Source organism: Mugil cephalus, chromosome 18 (genome assembly GCF_022458985.1).
Source record: "Mugil cephalus isolate CIBA_MC_2020 chromosome 18, CIBA_Mcephalus_1.1, whole genome shotgun sequence".
NCBI classification, from domain to species: Eukaryota; Metazoa; Chordata; class Actinopteri; order Mugiliformes; family Mugilidae; genus Mugil; species Mugil cephalus.
Genome location: NC_061787.1, coordinates 18,815,378 through 18,835,890, shown reverse-complemented (window position 1 = coordinate 18,835,890; position 20,513 = coordinate 18,815,378). Strand labels below are relative to the sequence as shown.

The following is a 20,513-nucleotide window of genomic DNA, read 5'->3' as shown; positions in this document are numbered from 1 at the left end:
ACTTTTATCGAGGATCTGGCCTTTCAAACTTTTAAGTTTGACTCCTGGACTCAAAAACATAATTTGATGGAGACATTTTTTTCATTCATTCAATTTGTCCATTGATGAAATTGTTCAACCATAAAAACTGGGTTTTATAGAGTATTTATGACACTGCGACACCAGAAAATAAAGATCTGTTCAATTTTAGAGCCACGTAAAATGAGAAAACTAAACGGGCTAAATAAATGATAAATAAGCCAGTGAAAACCAAGAGTACACTTCTCCAAGTCTGATTTTATTCTGTGGGAAACATTCTCTTACACGTCTAACTTGTTGGTGCAATACAACAGACAGCTACTCAGGACAGCAGTGCCTACAATTATTAATATATCCATGTTTACAAGCAAAATAAACAATGTTAAAAAGATAAATATTAGTTTCAGTGTAAAGCACAGCACACAGTTCTCCTGAATTGCAGCAGCAGAACTGTATTGCATCAGTCTCACATAAATATGCTGAACCCCACACTGGTTCTAGGCAGACACTCACACACTGGTCTTTACTGCAGATACAGTGTCTATTCTGTCCTTGTGCAGCTCTGGAATCAGAGCCTGACTAAGCAACTTGAGACAGAGAAAGTGCAAATTTAAAAACAACGGTGACACTAAACATCGAGGTCAGCGAGGACACGTAGATGCATGGCGGGGGCAGCTGTGCATGTGTTTGCAAGAGCGTCGTGCTAGTTTGACGACGGGAGCGCTGCAGAGGCGCGACGTGAAGACAAAACGGACGGGAGCTGCGCTGGAGGAAATAACGGGCAAGAAATGAACACATAATGTAGCCACAGAGAGACAAGGTGTTCACGTTGTTACTGGAGATCTTTAACAACACATAGACTGACGCCTCGCAGACTTTCAGTCTTACACACGGACTGGGGTTTTAGGGCCTTCACATGGCTACTGAAGCGTCCGACTCTTTGGGTCGGTTGCGGACGACGTGCTCCAGCTGTCCGGAGTCAGAGACGTCGTAGCTCGTCTTGTACTTGGCTAAGATCTTCATGAGAGGACGCAGCTTCAGCCACCACTGCTCCTTGGGGATCCTGTGACTGTAGGAGGATGAAGGAAACGCACATAAGATTTGTGGAAATGTTCATCTTCCAGCATTGGCTCTAGAATCTACTTGAAGGAGGCATTTAGGGTTATTTAAACAAATGAGGGCAACAAACTTAGAACTGCTTTTACCAAATATCTTCTCAATTCATCAGTTCATTTGTGGAGAAAAACGTGTATTTTTTTGGGTCTTGCTGGCACTACAAAGCATTTCAAAGGGCTGTTCCAATGATACATTACTACACTAAAGACGGGGGACTTCACAAGAGAGATTAAACAGGGTGAAGGGTCAAGCTCCAAAACTGATGGAACCTATTTTTCCCAGAATACAACTCCACCGTGTGGAGTGTCACTGGACCCTCCCTGACTTCTAACCGATCACATTTCAGACTCTTCCCCAGTTTGTACTGCAGGCTTCCTCAGACTTTGGCGCCACAGTAGACACATCACACATCTGTTTTCAAAGGCCCCCTCCCCTGCCTCTCGCTCCCTTTAAGTTCAAACTAGCGTGATACGTACATAAAGTCGGTATCTTCCTTGAGCTGCACGACAGGCTGGAAGACCAGAGCCCTGCGGCGCATCCCCAGCAGACAGCAGCTGTCCTCGGTGTTAGCAAACACTCGGCCTGCACAGAAACATCGTAGCAATGAGAGCTGGAAACGCGGGAACGTGTTAAACAACGTTTTTCTGTGTATAAGCTTTTGTACAGCGTTTTCTTTTACTATCTAGTGGCTTTCTTGAAGATTCTAAATAGAAAAGCTGCAGTGTGGATTTACAGGGTGACTACAGAAAATACTAATACATGATGATACAGAAAATACTAAGAAGCAACATGAAGTGCTACAGACACAGGAAAATGTGGGGCAAAGCAGGGAAAAGAAACATGTGCTTTACTCGTTCATGCTTGCACATTTCCAGTCAGTTGATATCAGATGACTCATGAGCTGGAAACAGCATTGCATGGTGGCTGCTGAGAAATCTGTAGAGCATGGGCAAATTAAAGCTATACCCCACATGTGTCTGTACAAGCCTTTATAAGATATGAAACAACAAGGACAACGACACACAGGGACATGGAGCTAAATATAAAGATGTAGATGGTCATGGAGCCAGCGTGAAGAAAAAAGATTTACCTTCATCTTATGTCATCCATGTGTAAGAGAAATAGACATAAAAAAACAAAGAGGAGTTTTTACTTTAATTTGCATGCGCACGAGTATCATACATCACTCACAGTTATTATCTGTGAAATGAGAAAGTTTGTATGGTCAACTCTTATCAAATGGTTACAGTGATGGGTGCAAATGATCAATAATTCATTTCCCTTTGAAAAGAGTAATATACATCAAAATGCCCGGCGGAGTGACTCCATGACAGATCTGCTTCACACGCCTCTGTAGGGAGGGAGGATCCACTACCACGGCTCAGCTGCTAATAGCAAGGGAAGTGGGACATTAACCTCACCTTGTCTGAACGTCTCCACCAGTTTTTTGGAAACCCACTGCATCGCCTTGGCTGAGATCTTGGTCCCAAAGTTACGATCAAACGGAGATGGCGCTCCTCCCTTTTAAAAGAATTTCAAAGGTGTCACAGCAACAACAGGAAGCAACGACCTCCAGGGGTTAAAAATGAAGCCAACGCAGAAGTGGAGGAAACTGCAGTTCCTCCAAAACTTCCACACAAGAGTCATACGCAGAGCTCCACAGAAGTGAATTAGCATTAGCATAGCTCCTCTATTTTAGTGAGTGGGACCAAACTAAAAGTTAAAACGCTTGTCAAATCATTTTTTTTCTCCAAAGATAGTTTCCATCATTTTAGGTAATATATATAATGCTGGTGGTAGTTACTTATTTGACGCTATAGAAGCAGGATGTGAATAATCATTATAATAATTAACAGATGACATGATAGCCAGTCAGGTTCATGAGAGTAAGAAAAAACGTCTAAAATAAGTGCAGCATTTCTGTGAAACTGGGGAAGTTGAACAGAGCACAGTATGAACAAACACCACTGAGTCTAGAGGAAGTTTGGACAGGTTATTAATAACCGAACTGGCGATGCTCAAACCTGCTCTTCATTAAACTTATGGGCTCATCCGTCTTTATATGCACTCAATGATTCTGATACATACATAAAGTATATTTGTTAAGTCTTCTCTATTCCCCAATCTACAGTCTTTTTCTGCATCCCATTATTTGATGTAGGCACAAACAAATTTCTCCTCAGAGATCATTAAATTTCTGTTTGATCCAGTTTTATCTGCACTAATCTCAAGACACGGAAATCCAAACTACAACAAAGACCACCCATGTGATCTGGTAATCAGCATATTCATGATACAAATATGGAAATGATTAAAATTCTGTAGTCTGCAGGAATTGTTAAATTAGTCAGTGTGAAAGAGGAGATGGGCCTACCTGCTGCATGTGTCCCAGCACATTCTTCCTGCAGTCAAACACTCCCCTCCCTTCTTCAGAGTACAGCTGATAGATGAAGTCTGTTGTGTAGTTGTCATTACAGTTCTCATTCCTAAACACACACACACACAGAGTAATACAAACTGTTATTATAGGCACGATAACTGCGTGTTTTCATGTTTAGGGTTATATTATAATGACGTCACTGATGAGAGCAGTGCAGTAAAATGTCAGCTGTTAAACTGCTGACATCATCATAAGATCGGTTTCCTAAACAAGCAGCTTAAGGTTATACACTGATCAGGCATAACATTATATGTCCTAATATTGTGTAGGTCTCCCAAAACAGTTGTGACTCATCAGAGAATGAACATGGTCCTTCTGAGGGTGTCCTGTGGTGTCTGGAAACAGAATGTTGTTAGTTTTAGGTCTTTTAATCTTATGCATTGAGGGGAGGGGCCTCTGTGGATCATCCCACAGATAGATGATCAGTTTGGGATCTAGTGAATTTGGAGGCCAGGTCAATACATTATCAAGGCGGGTGGTACACGTAGAAGTAACATTCACATGATCGCCAGGTCCAAAAGTTTCCCAGTCTGTGTACATTAAAACGTTTACATGTCATCCATATCTAACTTTTAACTTTTCTGCACCATGAGATGTGGCTTTGAAAAGGTACAGTGCTTGTCATTTTCTTACCGGAGGACCAGTCCTCTTTGAATGGTGGTCTTCATTTTCTCTGTCAGATGCTCAACATTGGCCTGTGGGAAGAAACAGTACATATGAGTTATGTTACACAGGAGGTGGTAGTGGAGCTGCTTTAAAATTGAGTTTGAATGCCCTCTAGTGGATGAAGCAAGACATGCATGAATTCATACAGCTTCCATGTAGTCCTCATGGGTTTGTTACCTGCAGGTCTCTGATGTCAAAAGGCTCCTCAAAGATATATGCGGCATCGGCCCCAGAAGCCAGGCCCCCTACGCTGGCCAGGTAGCCACAGTAGCCTCCCATAGTCTCGATGATGAACACGCGTCTCTTGGTCCCACTAGCTGACTGCTTGATGCGGTCGCAAGTCTGACACACACGCACATAAGCTCACAACGTCAGCACACATGAGGGATTAACACAAGCTCAATTATTTATCCACTGATATGTGTGTGTGTGTGTCTCTGCTGCTGAGTTCATGTTCGATATATGTCAAAGAAAAAAGTAAAACTCTTAAGACTACATGTGTGACGGTTGTAATGTCATACACTGGTAAAGTAAGACATTCCACAAACAGCATGCTTGTTTAGCAAAATGCACAACAGCCAACTTGGTACATTTCAACAACAGATTCAGGCTATAAATGCTGTGGTCACCAGATAAGACTGGAGTCCTGAGGAGGATGAGAGAGAGCACATCAAATGGTAAAACATTCATAATTCAAATGGAAAATGTGTGTTTATATCAACCTGAGCTGGAGGTGAAGTTTTGTTTTGATGTTGATAATCAGATATATCAGGTGACTGATAGTGGAAATGTTTAACGCTGTATATCAGATTTCGTAACCAGTGTTAGCACTGGACCATCAAATTCCCCGATTCAATATCACATGTCATTTTGATCCTTTTTTGCACAAGTATCGTGAACAGAGCGAACAAAGCTGTGCCGGCGGCGGTTTTCGACTGCCTTACCTCTACGATGGCATTGAGGGCCGTGTCTGCCCCGATACTTAGATCTGTGCCGGGTACATTGTTACTTATGGTGGCAGGCAGCATACACATCGGGATGCAAAACTCCTCATAGGCAGCGCGAGCATCATACAGCTGCAGCAGACTCTCAAGCGCCTGAAGCGGCAGTATATAGAAAACGCATTAGTGCCACTCAGAGGGCCGGGCCGCTGAGAGACAGAGAGAGAGAGCGGGGGGAACCTCTCTCAGGTTGTGCGGGAGCGTATCCTGCCATTCCGGCTCTTTCCGTGTGATAGCGTTTGTGGCTTCCCTTTGGCAGAAAGGATAAGAGGACGGACGTGTGGACAGAGTGGTGGAGAACAAAGTGAAGAAAGGAAAGGACAAAACGAGTTGTAGAAAGGTTGATACGGACAGAAGAAAGAGACGAATGACAGACAGGGAAAGACAGAACAGAAAGACAAGAGATAGGACGGAGTTGTGTGTTTGTGAGCGACTCAATGCAGTGAGACGACACAGGACGACCATATCTGCTTTTGAGAGATATGTGCAGGCAAGCAGCACTGATCAAGTCTGCATACACAGAAGAACGGAGATGAAGAAGATGACGGTCAAGCTAAGATTCAAGCTCAGAGATGCCACTCTACGGCTCCTACGTGAAAAATAGTTCATGATATCTGAACTACAGGCTGTTAGTTTGTGATCTGTGGATGAACTAGTGTGAGTGGACTAGACAAAACCTGCATGCTCCTAACCATCCGTGTGGATGTTGATGACGTGGCAGCACACAAACACGAGCACACAGTCTGGGAGGAAGGGCAGGCAGAGCACACATGGCGGTCACGACACTTGTGCACCTCACAGCATGCCTCCACGTTGTCACTCACTTACTTACTTACCTGAGCGAGAACAGAGAGACCCTACTTTGCAGCTGGGTTTTACCTTCACCCGACATGCCTCAGTGCAGACCTGACTCATTTGTTTTTAATGAAGCTTCGTGCAAGATGTGGCAGATTCCACTGTTAACAAGAATCCAAATAATCTCCTGACTGGCTTGTGAAAACAAAGTGTCTGCTCTGCTGGTTTGCTATGTGAGCATGTTTGTGTTTGGGTGTGTGTGTAATGCTGAGATCATCTATTCTTGTTGCCAGGCCCCATCACTTACAGTAGTGATGGCGTTCAGGGCCGTGTCAGCGCCAATGCTGAGGTCTGAGCCCGGCACATTGTTGGAGACAGTGGCTGGGACCATGACCATGGGCACACAGAACTCGTCATATTTCCCGCGAGCCGTTAACAATTCCAGCAGTGACAGCAAGGCCTGCAAGGGCAGAGCCAAGGGCATTTAGGGTGTATACGGGAGGGAGTTTGGCAGGTTTGGTTCTTGGTTGAGAGGTGCTACTTGCCACAAGGGAGGGAAAGACACAAGTGTAGGGATGCCAAGGGGAGGAGCCAGGCCTATCACAACGGACAGCAGCGAAACAGACAGGTACCACTCCACATACACCCCCACTCAAACAGTACAGAACTCATTTACTTGCATACATCACAGGAACATTGAAGCTGGTGGGCATCTAACCAGGAGAGCGTGAAATGGTTGGTGAAAAGCAGATGTTCTCTGTTTCCAGTTCAGATCAAACCATCATATTACCTTTCATTAAAATAAGTAAGATTCCTTCTTTTTTTATACGGTAACAGTACTGTAATCATGTTAGCTCTACTGTTCCAGTTTTAGGCAAAAATAAATGACTGAAGCATGATCACATAGGACAATATGGCGGTGAGCTGAAATAAAATCAGGTAAAACTGATGGAAGAGATCAACATTAAACTGTATTATATTCCCACACATGTTGTTCTAACATTACTTCCTGTCTTTTCTAGCTGTATGGGATAAATTAAAGGACTATCTTATGACATCTTATCTTATCTTATGAATTTGTAGACAAAATCAAAGGAGAGAAGCATCTAGTCGGACATATTAAAAAAGCTGATGAACTAATAAGGACAAAATAAAACATACCTCGAATCCACCAATTACCAGCAGTGCATTTATATTGTACTTGCGCATCTGCTCTGCAATTTTGTCAACATGCTTTGCGGGAAGAGTTCTAAGGAAGAAAAAATACAACTGTGATTTTAACATATGCAAAGTCATTGAAAGCGTTATCAGGTAGCCATGACATTGTTTCTAAGTTTGAAGATAATTTGTAACAGTATTAGACTACGTCTACAACTACATCTTTAATGGAGATTAGTTGCTGCTGCATCTGGTTTTACCTTTTGGTTCCCAGCAGAGATCCACCCTGTCCTGTCCATCCTCCGACATCAGCCCATTTAATCTCTTTAATCTGAGGGTAAAACGATACATGCAACCTTCTTATTGAAACATCATGTTTTAAATACTACAGAGAAATACTGCAGAAGGTCAAAATCACTGACTCTAATGTAAATGTACGAGTCCTGTTACGGCTTGTTTAAACACACCTTAATAAATCACACCTTCTCTGTCAGCTACAGTTGTGTAATTTCTTACTCTCCTGAGGTCTCAGTGCAGAGATTGTGAAAAAGCAGAGTTAATTTGCCGGGAACACTCTCCGACATTATAGTGGACTGTGTTTCCACTCAGAGTTTCCGAGCACTGAATTGTAGAAATCCATTACTCCCTGTGGTCTAATCCTTTTTGGGGTCAGTTGGCACAGTCTGATTTCAGACGGCCAGGGCTTGCACGGGCTGATGTTTAACTAACCAGTGATGTTGGAGACATTTTGATGGAGATAAATGGTCAGGTTGTTCGTTACGTGCTGTTCTCGGGCTGCAGGGAGGTAAGGTTTCTCACAGGGAGAAGGTCAAAAGAGGGTAGAGGAGGGTTAGAGTGGAACCGGTTCTACCAGTTATGGAACAAAGAAATAGTAACGTATCAGTTTACAGTCAATTACAGGCGTTCACTTTCCACAAGACTTTGAATTCAAAACTGTTTACACTGAATTGATAAATGAGAAACTGACTAATCATTCATGTACTCTGTTGCCTTCTACTGGATTATTGTGGTAGTGCATCAGCTTTGACTGAGCAGAGCAGAGGAGGAAGAGCCAGTGAGGGTAATTGGTTTACATTAATCTGGCCAGATTATCCCCTGGGTTTTCCCTGATTATTCTTCAGTCAGGGAGCTAACAGTGACTGTGCACTCTCTGACTCACATCAAGCTGAGCCAATTCTCTTCTGCATTCTCTCGTTGAATAACAACATGAATGTTTGATTACATGAATCGTGTGGCAGTTTTATAGGACTCACCTGTCCTTTGTAGAATCCCTCGAACCCATCGCTGACAGCAAACATCTTGTGCCCCTCGGAGATGCCCACCCTGACGGCCGAACGCACGGCGGCATTCATGCCCGCTGCAGGGGCCCCAACGTTCAACACCGCCACGTTGAAGTTGCTCTGAAAGCATAAAAGTCAACATGTTCCGCACAGTATATAATACATCAAATGTGATGGTTTGATAACTGCAGCTGCAGTTTAACTAATCCCACCTAATAACAGAGTGTATGTGGGAGGACAGTTGATCAAACTCTACAGTGGGAATCAATAAATGGCTCTAGTGTGCTCTCAGCCACACGCTGGGGCGACAGCGGTCATGATCACACACACAGGGGGAGCCGAACCCTGAGGCGAGCTCCAAAGAGTGGAGTCTGGCCACGTTGCCTCTACACTTCACTGATCTTCAGTCTGAGCTACCTCCTCTGGAGCCACGGCAGCAGCAGCTCCTGGCAGGGCTCAACTGGCCTTCCTGCAGCAGGGGAGCCAGGTGTCATCTGATATCACTACACAGCAGGCCAGCACTGAGCCACATATGAACCTTACTACAATTACTGCTTTCCACCAATTTCATAATGAACATCAAGAAACTGACTCTGTAGGACTGATAAAAGCTATGCATAAATTTACAGAAATAATCAGTAGTCAGTAAGAGAGCCGTGCTTTGTAAGGCTATCTCTGAAAAGAGCAGCCAAGTGCATTGGAGCTGAGTCATTATTGAAAGGCAGAACCTGAGGACAGTCTAATAAAATATTGAACATCTCAGTGGCTCAGGGAGGCTGCACTGACTCTTAAGAAACAAACCTGTTCTCGAGGGATGTTGTGCAGCGCCCTGCCAATGTCTGTGCTGCTTTAAAACCTACTTTTTAATTTGTGTGGGTGTTTGGAGCGAACAAACAAAGCTTTCAGCACAGTCACTGTCGACAAGATGACTTACAACTGGCAGTTCGGATTCCGGTTTACGGTGAGCCAGCAGTTTGTACGTCCTCAGGTTGTTTTCAAAGCTCCTGCAATAAAAGCGGAGACACACTCAGCTCATCTGTTTAAACACATGTACACAAGTGTTACTGGAGCAGATGCAACATAAGGATCAATACTGGGGGATACACTTTCTTTTCAACGTTGCTCTTTATCTTGATTATTCAGAGTAAACAGCAGACTGGTGGTGTCTCTAAAATAGCACACTGATCCACTTCCCCTTTCACACCCATCTACAGTAAGCAACATCAAACTGAGTCTGAGTGCCATGGCTTGATCTTCAGGGAAGTGATGGGCTTTGATGTACCAGATTGATCCATCACTCATACCTGCCCCGCAGCCTCACAGCCTCCTCAAACCGTTTCTGGTCCATGGCCTTCTGAACCTCTTGAGTCTGAGGGGAAACAAAAGAGCATTTTACACACTGCACTTCCTGCATCTACACAAGTGCTGCAATGGTATTTAATCTACATCAGCCAAGATTAAATATCTGCAAGTAAAGACTTTGATCTTCTAAGCGTCTATTGTAAGTGGAACAATTGCTGAATGTTGGACTAATTGCCCTCAAGTAAAGTAGAGTGAGAAAACAACAGCAGAGTAAATAGATCATCCGTTCAGGGATAAAAAGAAAATGATTTACATGTTAACTAGTTTTGAACTGTAAAAAATGCCTGTCTTCAAAATACCAGTTGCAATATCTTCTGTCAACATTCAAACATGACAGGCAAGTACAACAACAAAGCTGCTTTGTGCATTTCTATGGAGATGGGCCCCTTTTACATCATCATACAGACAGTCATCGACGACTCTGCCAAATGCTTCACAGTGATCATTAACTGCCTCTCAAACAATACGACTCGTGAACATTAGTGCACTCCAGGCGCAATTGGCTGCACTGTTTGTCATCATTACTTAAGCTCCCTGTCCCCACTGACTCTGCCCCTCTCTCTTTTTTTAGTTTCTTTAAAAATGTGTGTGTGCATGTGGACTGAATGTGTGCCAGTCTTGGACTGGTTCCAGCGCAGTGCAGCACTTACCATCTGTACGCACTCCATGAGAGGCAGGCGAACCGACTGGTTCCCGCACAGAGAGACGACACAGGCCGGCGTGTTGGCTGTGGTTTCCAGAAGTGCAAGAACAGCTTCCACACCCATACGACTGGCCTGTGTGTGCCACGGACACATATATATGACACTATGTCACTTTGTTGCTCATGCACGCTCATGTTTTTTTACTGACACGTTATTTCCTGGCTGAGGCTTTTCTCGTTCTCACTCTGAATCCAAAACTGCATATATTTCTTTTAGCTATCTTTTAAACTTGTGGTTTGTTTGCAGTAAACATCAAGACTTCTTCCACTCTGGGATGCAGGGCAGCTCATGCTGAGCCATAAATCTGTTAATGTGCTTAACCTAAAAGCAGAGGACATTTCTCCTCAGACACAAGACTAAACAAGAGATAGACAACTAGTGAGAACGTCATCGTAAATGTGTGAACATGTGTCTATATATGTCTATACATGTAACAATGCAAAAATTAATTCTGGACTAAAACGAGAAAAATAAAATGCATTCAACAGGATTATGATTTCTAAAATCATGTCACAAAATGTTCTGTTACGGCTCAAAGTAATTATTCTTTTATCAGTTTATTTGTAAATTGAGAAAACTAATTTAAAGGAGGGGTGTATTCGAAACTGTAGCTTGAGACTGACTCCAAAAGTGAGATAATCACCATAAACCTGCATGCTAAGAAATAAGCTGTTTATTTCTGCCCTGTCATCCACCCTCACCTCAGCTCCACTCAAACTCCAACTGTTTATTTATTTATTTATTTTATTAATTAGCTGGGAGTTCGGTGGAGTCAGACACCGCCAAGATGGCAGCCACTATCCAGCCAGGAAATGTGTGGCCATAACCATGCAGGGTTCATACATCTTTATGTACAGTCACTGATATAACCATCTATGTTACAGAAGCTGAATGTTTTTTTTTTTTGGGAAATAACTCAATTTATGAACCTAAAAAAAATGATCAACGTACCAAGATGCGGTCGAAGGCCGATGGGGTCCCTCCTCTTTGCACATGCCCCAAGATTGTCACTCGTGTGTCGAAACCCAAGCATTTTACAACGAGCTAACAGGAAATAAAATGCACACATTTAACATCATGTATTTTGCTTCTAACGCGTATTAGTAATGCAGTTAAATGTAAAATTATATCTGTAATATAACTATGACTTGAAACAAATGAATATGCATAAATACACACGGTACATAAATCAACATAACACAATGAAACATAAAAACAACAATATGAAAGCTGAAGAGAAGGGGAAACGGCAAAGCACAAGCAAGCCATTCTAATTTTTCAGTCATGTTAGTGGGGAGAGTTTGGCTCATAGGATCCCAGGCAAGGAAGAGCAAAATTAAACAGAAATCTTCCAGTACTGTAAAAGAAAATTCAGTCCCACATATAAAAAAAAAAATGTTAGTGGAGGGTGATGGCATTCTGTGATAATCCATCCAATCCAACATTTTAAACTATGTGTGAAGCAGTTCTTCATAAAGGAAATGTGACTTTACGAACGCCAGGGTTGAGGTTCAGTGAGGGGGTCTCATAGGTGTGGTAGTAGAGTATGGTGAAAGCCTTCTTACCAAACTAGCAAGTGTGACTGATAGAGCATTCCAGAAACACAGCAACAAGAGTCAAAGCCACACCGGGGCAGCAGTACAGTAGTAGAGGTCGAAAGCTGGAACTTGTTACACTGCGACACACAAGCTCTGTACTTACATTCTTTACATAGTCAGTGGTAATGGGCTTGTTGTTACGATCAATCGCCCCTTCGGCTACAATTATGATATTCAGCCTTTTCATCCCTGCTCGGTTCTACAAGGTGGTGGAGGTGGTGGAGAAACAACATGACAGAAAAACTGAGACTGTGGCTGTGACGTGGGCTTTCAGAAGCACAGGAGGCTGGATGACGGTGACAGTCTGGGAGCTGAGGACAGAGTCTCTGACAATAAAAAGTCTGGATGTTGCTACAGCTTCTGTTCACGCTTTGTAATAAGCAGCATCCTGCTTTTATTATTGCTTGTCAGCACATTGTTATCATGGAATTAGGACGCTGTAAATTAATTGTAACTCTGGCTCGGAACGCTGGTTTCCATCAGTCCAGTCTCCATGCTTCTGGCTTCCCCTTTCTTCACACTCAGGTACTCACTTCCTTGACAAAACTAGAGGTTATAGGCTTCCCATGCCTGTCAATGGCTCCTTCTGCAACTATGATTATGTTCAGCCTTGTGCCCCTGGAACGGGTCTGAATCATAGAAAATTGTCTTGTTTTCAAAGAAGGTAAAACACGGTAAAACATAGGAGCCTAATCATCCGTCTTCTCTTCTTGATTTAGAAGTCTGGAGTTTGCAGAAAAATAACATCATCATCAAGTTAAATAAAACATTACACAGCATGCACACTGGTATAATCTGACTGTGTTACCGCAGACAGTTTCTGACACATCTTCTCCTCCCAGCCGTCCTCTGGAGGCATTTCAGGGATCAACACCCAGTCTGCACCACAAGCCAGAGCGCTCACCAAGGCCAGGTAGCTGAGATGACACAAACAGACAGCACACTTTGTGTATAAACAGAGGTGATAAAGGTCTCTGCCTCTACTTCCTGAGGAATGGATCTGCTTGGATCTGCTATTAAGTATTCTTACCCGCAGTGTCTGCCCATGACCTCCAACACAAACGTCCTCTGGTGACTGACAGATAAGAAGAAATATGAGTTAGAAGATCATTTGATTAACACAGCAGTGGAGTGATTTCCTCACAGAGTTGAAATGAGGCTAAATGCAGCGATATACACCAATCCTAGTATTATGTAGTTCTTCCTTGTGTCTCTAACATAGTGACTCATCAGAAAATGGTAACGGTGTTGTTAGTGGGGGGCCTTTAGGTCTTATGGGTTAGGGGAGGGGTACGTGAGCAGGGTAGGGGGAGAGGTAAAACCACACAAAGTAACATCCACACAAACATCAGGTCCGGTAGTTCTCGCAGAATATTGTAATATCGCAAGATGGTCAATGTTATGCACTTCTCCTGTCAGTGGAAATTTAATTTTCCCATCTTTAATTTGCCAGTCTATGGTGCAGCTGCTTCCCCTCACCTTTGTGCAGTTGTCATGATAGCATCCACCACCTCGATGATTCTATGCAGAGCTGAGTCTGTGCCGATTGTCATGTCAGTTCCACAGAAGTCGTTGTCGATGGAGCCAACCATGCCCACGATGTGAAGGGCGGAGTACTTCTGGACAGCATCAGCTTCGATCAAGCCTGAAAGAGTCGGGATCAGAGCTGAGTTAGTGTTTTTTCCAGGTTACTCTCACAGTTCGTTGTAATATTATAAGATTTGCAACAATGGAAGCTCTTAAGCTCAGGGAAGAACATAAACAGTTGGTTACTGTGAAACTTTAATAGGAACTCCTTCCGATTTTCAAAATTCAAAAAATTCAAAACAGACTGAAACGTCTGATAATAGAGGGTTTTCACAACATGTCATTGGTGCGTCATCAATCCAGAATTATTGCTGTGATTTGGCTGTACCAACCAGACAGGCCATGAAAAACATTTAGAATTTTATAGACTGCCCAGGGTTATTACAAATCAGGGAGAACAATGCCAAAAGTTATCAGAGAAACTGAGTTGCTTGTGTTTAGTGAAGCTAAACCAGGGTCTAGGCTCATTTCCTGTCAGGTAATTGAAATGTTGACATCTTTTAACTAATGTTCTAGTGCAATGATGACGAGGAATGACAGGACAGGTTATCTGTGATGACAGGAATGACAGGTCATTCTTGTCATTCCAACAGACGGCACCCAATCTGGGTCATCGTTTTGATAAAGATCACACTTGGACCTGGAATACAATGTGAAATACAGCAGAGTTTAGCTCTACACTCTAAGAAGGTGTTGCTACTGTAGCAGGCTATTAAATGAAATCAGAATCAGATAAAGGTCAATAATGTGGTAGCTTGATATGAATTATATTATTATTACACTAGAAAGTTACTTAAGAACTGCTGCTGTTTCAATTACCTGACAAGAAATGGGCTGAACAAATTCGTATGTTGTCCGGCCTTTTGTCTCGTAGATACTGGTTTAGCTTCGCTAACCAATTCACCTCCTTTCCTCTAATAACTTTTGGCAGTCTATAAAATTCTAAATGTCTTTCACGGCCTGCCCGATTGATACAACAATTTTCCATGATCTACTACTATGTTTGCCTTGCTGAGAGCCTCCAAGATGGCGACCTCCGGATTGACAATGTGCTGATGATGCGCCACGAAAACCCTCTATAGTAGCGGGTGATGTAGCATGGAAACAAAATACTCAACACAAGTTAAGATAAGGTTTGTTTCTGAACATTTCTAAAGTACCCTACTAGAGTAAATCACAGAGGAGGTTCATGCTTCTCCACTACCTTGCTCTACCAGCTCTCCCAGCAGCCCGCTCCATTCCTCCCTGAAGAGGTTGGCTCCAGTCAGGCTGCCATCTCCACCGATCACACATAGGTTGGTGATGCCGCGCTGCACCAGGTTGTGAGCTGCCTTCAGCCGTCCTTCGTGAGAGCGAAACTCTTTGCAGCGGGCGCTGCCGATAACGGTCCCGCCCTGATGACAATGAGGACAAAGTGTGGAACTGTCTTTAGCTCCTCTCATTCTGTTTTTTGTGACCTGAAGTTGAGAACTCAGATGGATGTCCTTTGTGTTGTCAGTGTCTTGCAGTACACAAATAATGACACAATGCATGTTGGCATGTTACAATATGACATCTCAACCCGTAAAACAGTGTTGCCTTCTGTATCACATGACTTGCATGTTCTTTCTTTATACAGTGCAGTGTATTAAGATGACTCATTTCATTGACTGTAGGTTTTTAGGTTTAAGAACTACAGAACGATTACTATAACCTCTAATCCTAGCACAGAAGTACAGAGATGAGACAATGACTGTTTGTGCAGCAATTGCATTAGATGAGTGGAATGCTGCCCATGATAATTACTCACCACTTGCAGCATGCTGGAGACACTTTCCCATGTTGCTTCCCGTATGTTCTCCCCGCCATCCACCATTCCCTGATATCCCTGACAAAAAAAAAGGAATAAGCTTCTTAGCAAATAAATACCACAGCTTTGCAAACAAATGCACACTCCAAACAGCATTAGACAAACAGCTGGAGTGAGCTAAGTGTACCCTGCACCATTAGGCCATCATCACTCTACTCAGTAATGTGAAATTCAATCATTTCCTGTCTTTCCATCCTCTTACTGTGACCTGCAGAAGAGAGCAGACTACGCACATGAACAGAACTGTGCTACCTGAACTAGAGCGATGGTTCGTAAGAGGCCTCAATTTAGTTACGTAACAACACACAGAGTGAGCAGGATGAACACATGCACAGATGTGCCAGGATCACAGGATAAACAAGGAGAGCACAGCGCTTCCCAAAGCTCTTCCAACATCTGCTACATGAAAATAAACATCCCTGTATTCATACACTGACATTTCAATATTGCTGTTGAGAATGTGTAGTAACAGTAATTTGTGAAGTTCTGACAGTTAAATGACAATACAATTACTCCCTTGTTAAGCATTAGAGATTATATGCATGCAACCTTATGCCCACCTATGTTGTGACACATTACTTGCATACAGGCTGTGGCAGAATGTCTAAGGAATGACAATAAGAGTATGAGCTCACCTCGTGAATGAAATAAACTTTTGCTCCCACATATAAGCCCATTCGCACCACAGCACGTACAGCAGCATTCATCCCTGGAAAAATACAAGATTAAAAATATGAAATCATGGCTATAATGTGTTTGGGCAATACAACGCTTCAGTGAAAGCTAAGCTGTAGAGACAAAAACAAACTGCAGTGAATCATTGTGAAATCTTGATTTGCACGGCTGTCCCACAGTTTATCTGCATGGATATATTTATTTCAGCTCTCTCGCAAGGAACTGCAGCTGCATTTTATGTTGTTTTCTCTTTCGAGGGTTTTCTTGTCAGATAATGTTTGTGGGTGCAGCTGGATTGTGTGTTTACGTAATCTGTTGGAGGCTTGAGAATTGCCTTTTTGAGAAAAAAAAAAAAAAAAAAAAAAGGTTTTCTTGCTCCTCCTACAGACTCTCAGTTACTCTGTAACCAGTCCAAATGAACTCACTAACCAGTCAGACACAGCTCTGTGACTTGAATGTCAATGGATAATGCTTTGCACATGGCAACCTGACAGGAACTTGGCTGACAAGAAGACTTCTAAACAACGGAAGAAAGGCCCGAGTTTCCTTTCTGTGCTCCAAACTAGTGAACAGCACATCTCTTAATGCAAACCAAGCAGAGCTGTTACTAAGCAACGTAATGATTAGAGCCATTAGCACAGTTGTGGAGGCAACGATAGAAGAAAGAGAGAAATTCATCCATAAATATTAGGAGCAGAACAACGCTGCCCAGTGTACAGCCTATGCCTTGTTATATAACTGTGCAAATGAACAGCCTGGTTTAATCATGACTGCGATAGGAATAGTTAAGTGTGAGAAAGATCTGAGGCAGAATTCAAACATGATCACACAAGAATCCACTGTTTTTCTTGTTGAAGATTTAGAGGTACTCATTGGCCCAGGCGGTCCCTGTCTTTGGTCGTCTCATTCTGCATGACTGACACTTTCTCCCGCAGAGTTAGTGAAAGGACTAAGCCAAGGCTACACAATGCTCTTTGACACTGAGCTTCTGTCATGCATACCACAGTCTCGCTGGCCTGCACTGGGGCCAGCTTCGTGTGTTGTGTTTTGTTTTTCTCCTTCATCCCTGTGTGTGTTGTAGTGTATGTGCTGTGAATTCTCATTTTTAAAACCGCCCTCTACACATTGATTTATCAATGCCAAACCACAGAGGAGCTAAACGCCATGTTCCAGGCTGGACTCAGTGGCCCTCTTTACTGAGTACATTCTGACATAACACAGGATACAAAAACAGATTCATAAATACAGTTACACTGCTGTAACATTAAGAGTCATTATAAACAGCTGTAACTACACCAAAACCTGTCCATCAGTTGTGGAAAGCCGTGTGGTGTTTACTTGTTCATGTCAGTATTGAGATGATGAAAGCATTTTCCAAACCATCACATCTTATGCATTTATTTATTTTAGGTCTGCCATGAACCAAAACCATGTTGTGGTAGTTTCAAAACAGGTTCTTCTTCTGTATCAATGATGGTTGGCTAGCATCAAAGCTGTGGAAAAACAAAACAAAACAAAACAGAAGAGGAACCAAAATCACGTGACAGACTCAAACAGACTAAACATGTCTGCTGTGTAGAAGTTCTTGACTCTGGAAAATGAAGTGAGCCAGGCAGTAATTTGTAAAATGATGTAATGTGGGAGTTTGGTGAAGTGGTAGTAGGAAATTGTCACGACACTCGGGCAAAGGCTACACAAAACAGCAAGAAAGACTCACTGCAGAGTTTAAAAGAGGACAAAAGTTTCCTGGAGACAAAGTCAAGGCGAAAAATCTCACAGAGAGGGTTTTGTTTATGGCATTGGATGACAAACCCATTTCTGAGAACGGGCTGGTCCTCTCAGAAGGCGAGTCACACAGTGTACAAGACCTGATCTCGGAAAATATAAGTAAACATAAGAAAAGCCTTTATGAATTTCCAGGGGAGGAAATTTTGCTTATTTATGATTGGTTAGGAACCTGGATTGAGCAATACTGAAAATTAAAAGATCCCATTATACACAGGGGCGAAAAGTGTTTTTATAAATTAGAGATTAAAACATTTGATAACTCGTTTGATTTCACATCAAAAAGTCATTTAATCCCTCAATCAACACAAGGATTAATAATAATAAAAATAATGCATAGGTTTTATATGGTGCTTTTCTAAGTAGCCAAAGATGCTTTACCTTGAATACATTATTCTACTAAGTAAACTACCTTAGTATTCACAGCTGCCCTGGGGCAGACTGACGGAAACATGGTTGCCATGATCCACATGATCCACCAACATCACTCACTCACAATCTTGGTGGGTGGGTTAAGTGTCTTGACCAAGGTCACAATGGACAGACTAGGGGTAGGGCAGTAGGGCAGATAGGGCAGAATTGAACCCCCAACCTTTAGGTTATTGGACAGCTGCTCTATTGGACACAGCATTACCACCGAAAATTAAAGATGAAATCAAAACTATATCCTGGTGTGTTTTCTAATTACCGGACAATAAACAAATGCATTCTATATTCAAAATGTGTAGTAAAGCTAAAGATTGTTTAAGGTTAGTTAATTTTTAACGCTTTATGGGGCAAGGAACACATTTTAAATTGTGCCCTGTGCCTCTCAGGTTTAGAAGCATGTGGTTTTCATCAGAGAAGTTCAAGAAAACATTCTCCAGTCAAATACGGTCTTCTAGGTCCACCTCTGCATGAACTGCTTTATTAGGTACCATGACAAAGTGTCCCAATGTTATCTAATGTGATAATGTGTATTTTGATTCAGTGCCTGAATCAGCACTACTGTTCTACTGGTCTAAATACATGTACATTTGTTTACCACTTAAGAGCACGGAACCATGTAAGTTTAATTCATACATCTTGATTTTATGCATGAAAAAAAATTCTCAAAAGTAAAACAGTCTTCAGATATCCTGCGATAACACTCTAGGGATGAAATTTAGAAAATCCAAGCATTTTAATGAGTACCCTGTAAAGAGTTAAGTGATGACAAGCGTTGCCGTGCCAAAAAGGCGAGTCAGTTTCTATTCAAGTATTGCGGTATTCTCGTTTTCATATCTATGAGTATAGTGGCTTTGGTGGGCGGGTTTTTTATAGAGTTATAGTCAAATAAAGAGAGGAGCCGGTGAGCACATGACCAGGGTTTCCTCTGTGACGCATATTACTTGCAGAGGGACGCAGCAGAGAGATGTATGCAGCTCATCACGTACGCAGGACACAGGCATCCCGCCGCTGGCTTAACCACGACTTCAACTCTAGTCAAACTGAGAAATTAACACGTCAGTGAGGGAGATGTTGAGGAGTTTCTATCTTGCTCGTCAGACGCCTACACGTAACGTTACGCAGACGCAATGCAGTACCTTCGCGACTGCCAAAATGAACTGAAGATAGTTTAATGCCAACACGAACCAGATAGTTGTTAGAATATACTGATAATTATAGTGTATATGTATTATATAATATAATATATAATACAATAGTAGTGTTTTGAGTGGGGAAAATAACAATTTTCCACCGCTCATCTTCTGTCATGTGGCGACGGAAGTGTCACCAAATCAGGGGCAAAGAGGGAGGATGCTGTGAGCAAGTTAGCGAGGGGCTAGCATGCTAGCTATGGCTTCCTGGGTAATGGTGCCTAACATTACATAACATTACTACGCTTTACATTTAATTAAAAAACAAAAGTCTCGCCGCTTCACGGGGCGGTACGGCGACACCAAGTAGAGGACGTGCATTTTCGCCCTCTACGGGTCAGCCTATGTCTGTGGAAGTGTAGCCCGGCAGTTTACCTTGAGCATCTCCTCCGCTCGTCAGTACCGCGATGGCTTTCCCTGCTCCCGACAGGTTCTCAAAGAAGATTTTCTTGCCGTCCGGCTGCGCCATTTCTTTTCTCACGGCGATTAAATAGATATAAATAGCTGATAAAATACAACACCAAAGAGGGGGGGGGGCACAACAGTATCAAACTGTGCTGAAAAGTGATGAAGGGCAGCAGTCGTCCGCCCCCTCACTTTGAGTATGCCCGCTATGCGCTCTCTGAGTCTCTCTCTCTCTCCTTCTGCCCCTGTTCCGCATCTAGTCGCTGATTTGCATAAGGGTGAGTGATTGGCGTGGCCGCGGACCAATCAGAGCTTACGTCAGATAACTTTGGTCGGATTTCGAAGCAATCACGAGACGCGTGGCTCATACGTGGGCGGGTCATACCCTGGCACGAGATGCCAGCGTTCGTGGCTGATGGCGTTTTAGTCACGGC

At 42.9% G+C, this 20,513-nt stretch overlaps 1 protein-coding gene across 7 annotated transcripts; it reads right to left on the bottom strand.

Moving 5' to 3' along the window:
- Positions 1 to 256: 256 nt before the first annotated feature.
- Positions 257 to 20,292, bottom strand: pfkpa (phosphofructokinase, platelet a). Of its 7 annotated transcripts, none has more exons than XM_047567980.1 (23): positions 20,050 to 20,291; positions 16,231 to 16,304; positions 15,536 to 15,613; positions 14,951 to 15,140; positions 13,639 to 13,804; positions 13,190 to 13,234; positions 12,968 to 13,076; positions 12,693 to 12,788; positions 11,513 to 11,605; positions 10,508 to 10,633; positions 9,800 to 9,864; positions 9,430 to 9,499; positions 8,469 to 8,615; positions 7,455 to 7,525; positions 7,198 to 7,285; positions 6,344 to 6,496; positions 4,418 to 4,582; positions 4,208 to 4,269; positions 3,509 to 3,620; positions 2,556 to 2,655; positions 2,225 to 2,230; positions 1,611 to 1,716; positions 257 to 1,087 (listed from the first exon to the last, which is right to left on the bottom strand). In XM_047567980.1, exons 1-23 carry the CDS (start codon positions 20,141 to 20,143, stop codon positions 931 to 933), a joined length of 2,373 nt encoding a protein of 790 aa, XP_047423936.1. In that variant the 5' UTR covers positions 20,144 to 20,291; the 3' UTR covers positions 257 to 930. The 7 variants fall into 7 exon arrangements, with proteins under 7 accessions (XP_047423936.1, XP_047423935.1, XP_047423934.1 ...); XM_047567979.1 differs by lacking the exon at positions 12,693 to 12,788 and adding an exon at positions 12,263 to 12,358; XM_047567978.1 differs by lacking the exons at positions 6,344 to 6,496; positions 12,693 to 12,788 and adding exons at positions 5,185 to 5,337; positions 12,263 to 12,358 and having other exon boundaries at positions 20,050 to 20,290.
- Between the last annotated feature and the right edge of the window lie 221 nt (positions 20,293 to 20,513).

What these genes read in the sequence shown, in the direction of transcription:
- pfkpa (XM_047567980.1), bottom strand. Translation starts at nt 20,143, where the DNA reads ATGGCGCAGCCGGACGGCAAGAAAATCTTCTTTGAGAACCTGTCGGGA. An exon ending in CGGCCTTCGACCGCATCTTG is followed by an intron (nt 10,634 to 11,512) that starts GTACGTTGATCA and finishes TGGCACACACAG; the next exon opens with GCCAGTCGTATGGGTGTGGA. An exon ending in TGGTAATTGGTGGATTCGAG is followed by an intron (nt 6,497 to 7,197) that starts GTATGTTTTATT and finishes CTGCCCTTGCAG; the next exon opens with GCCTTGCTGTCACTGCTGGA.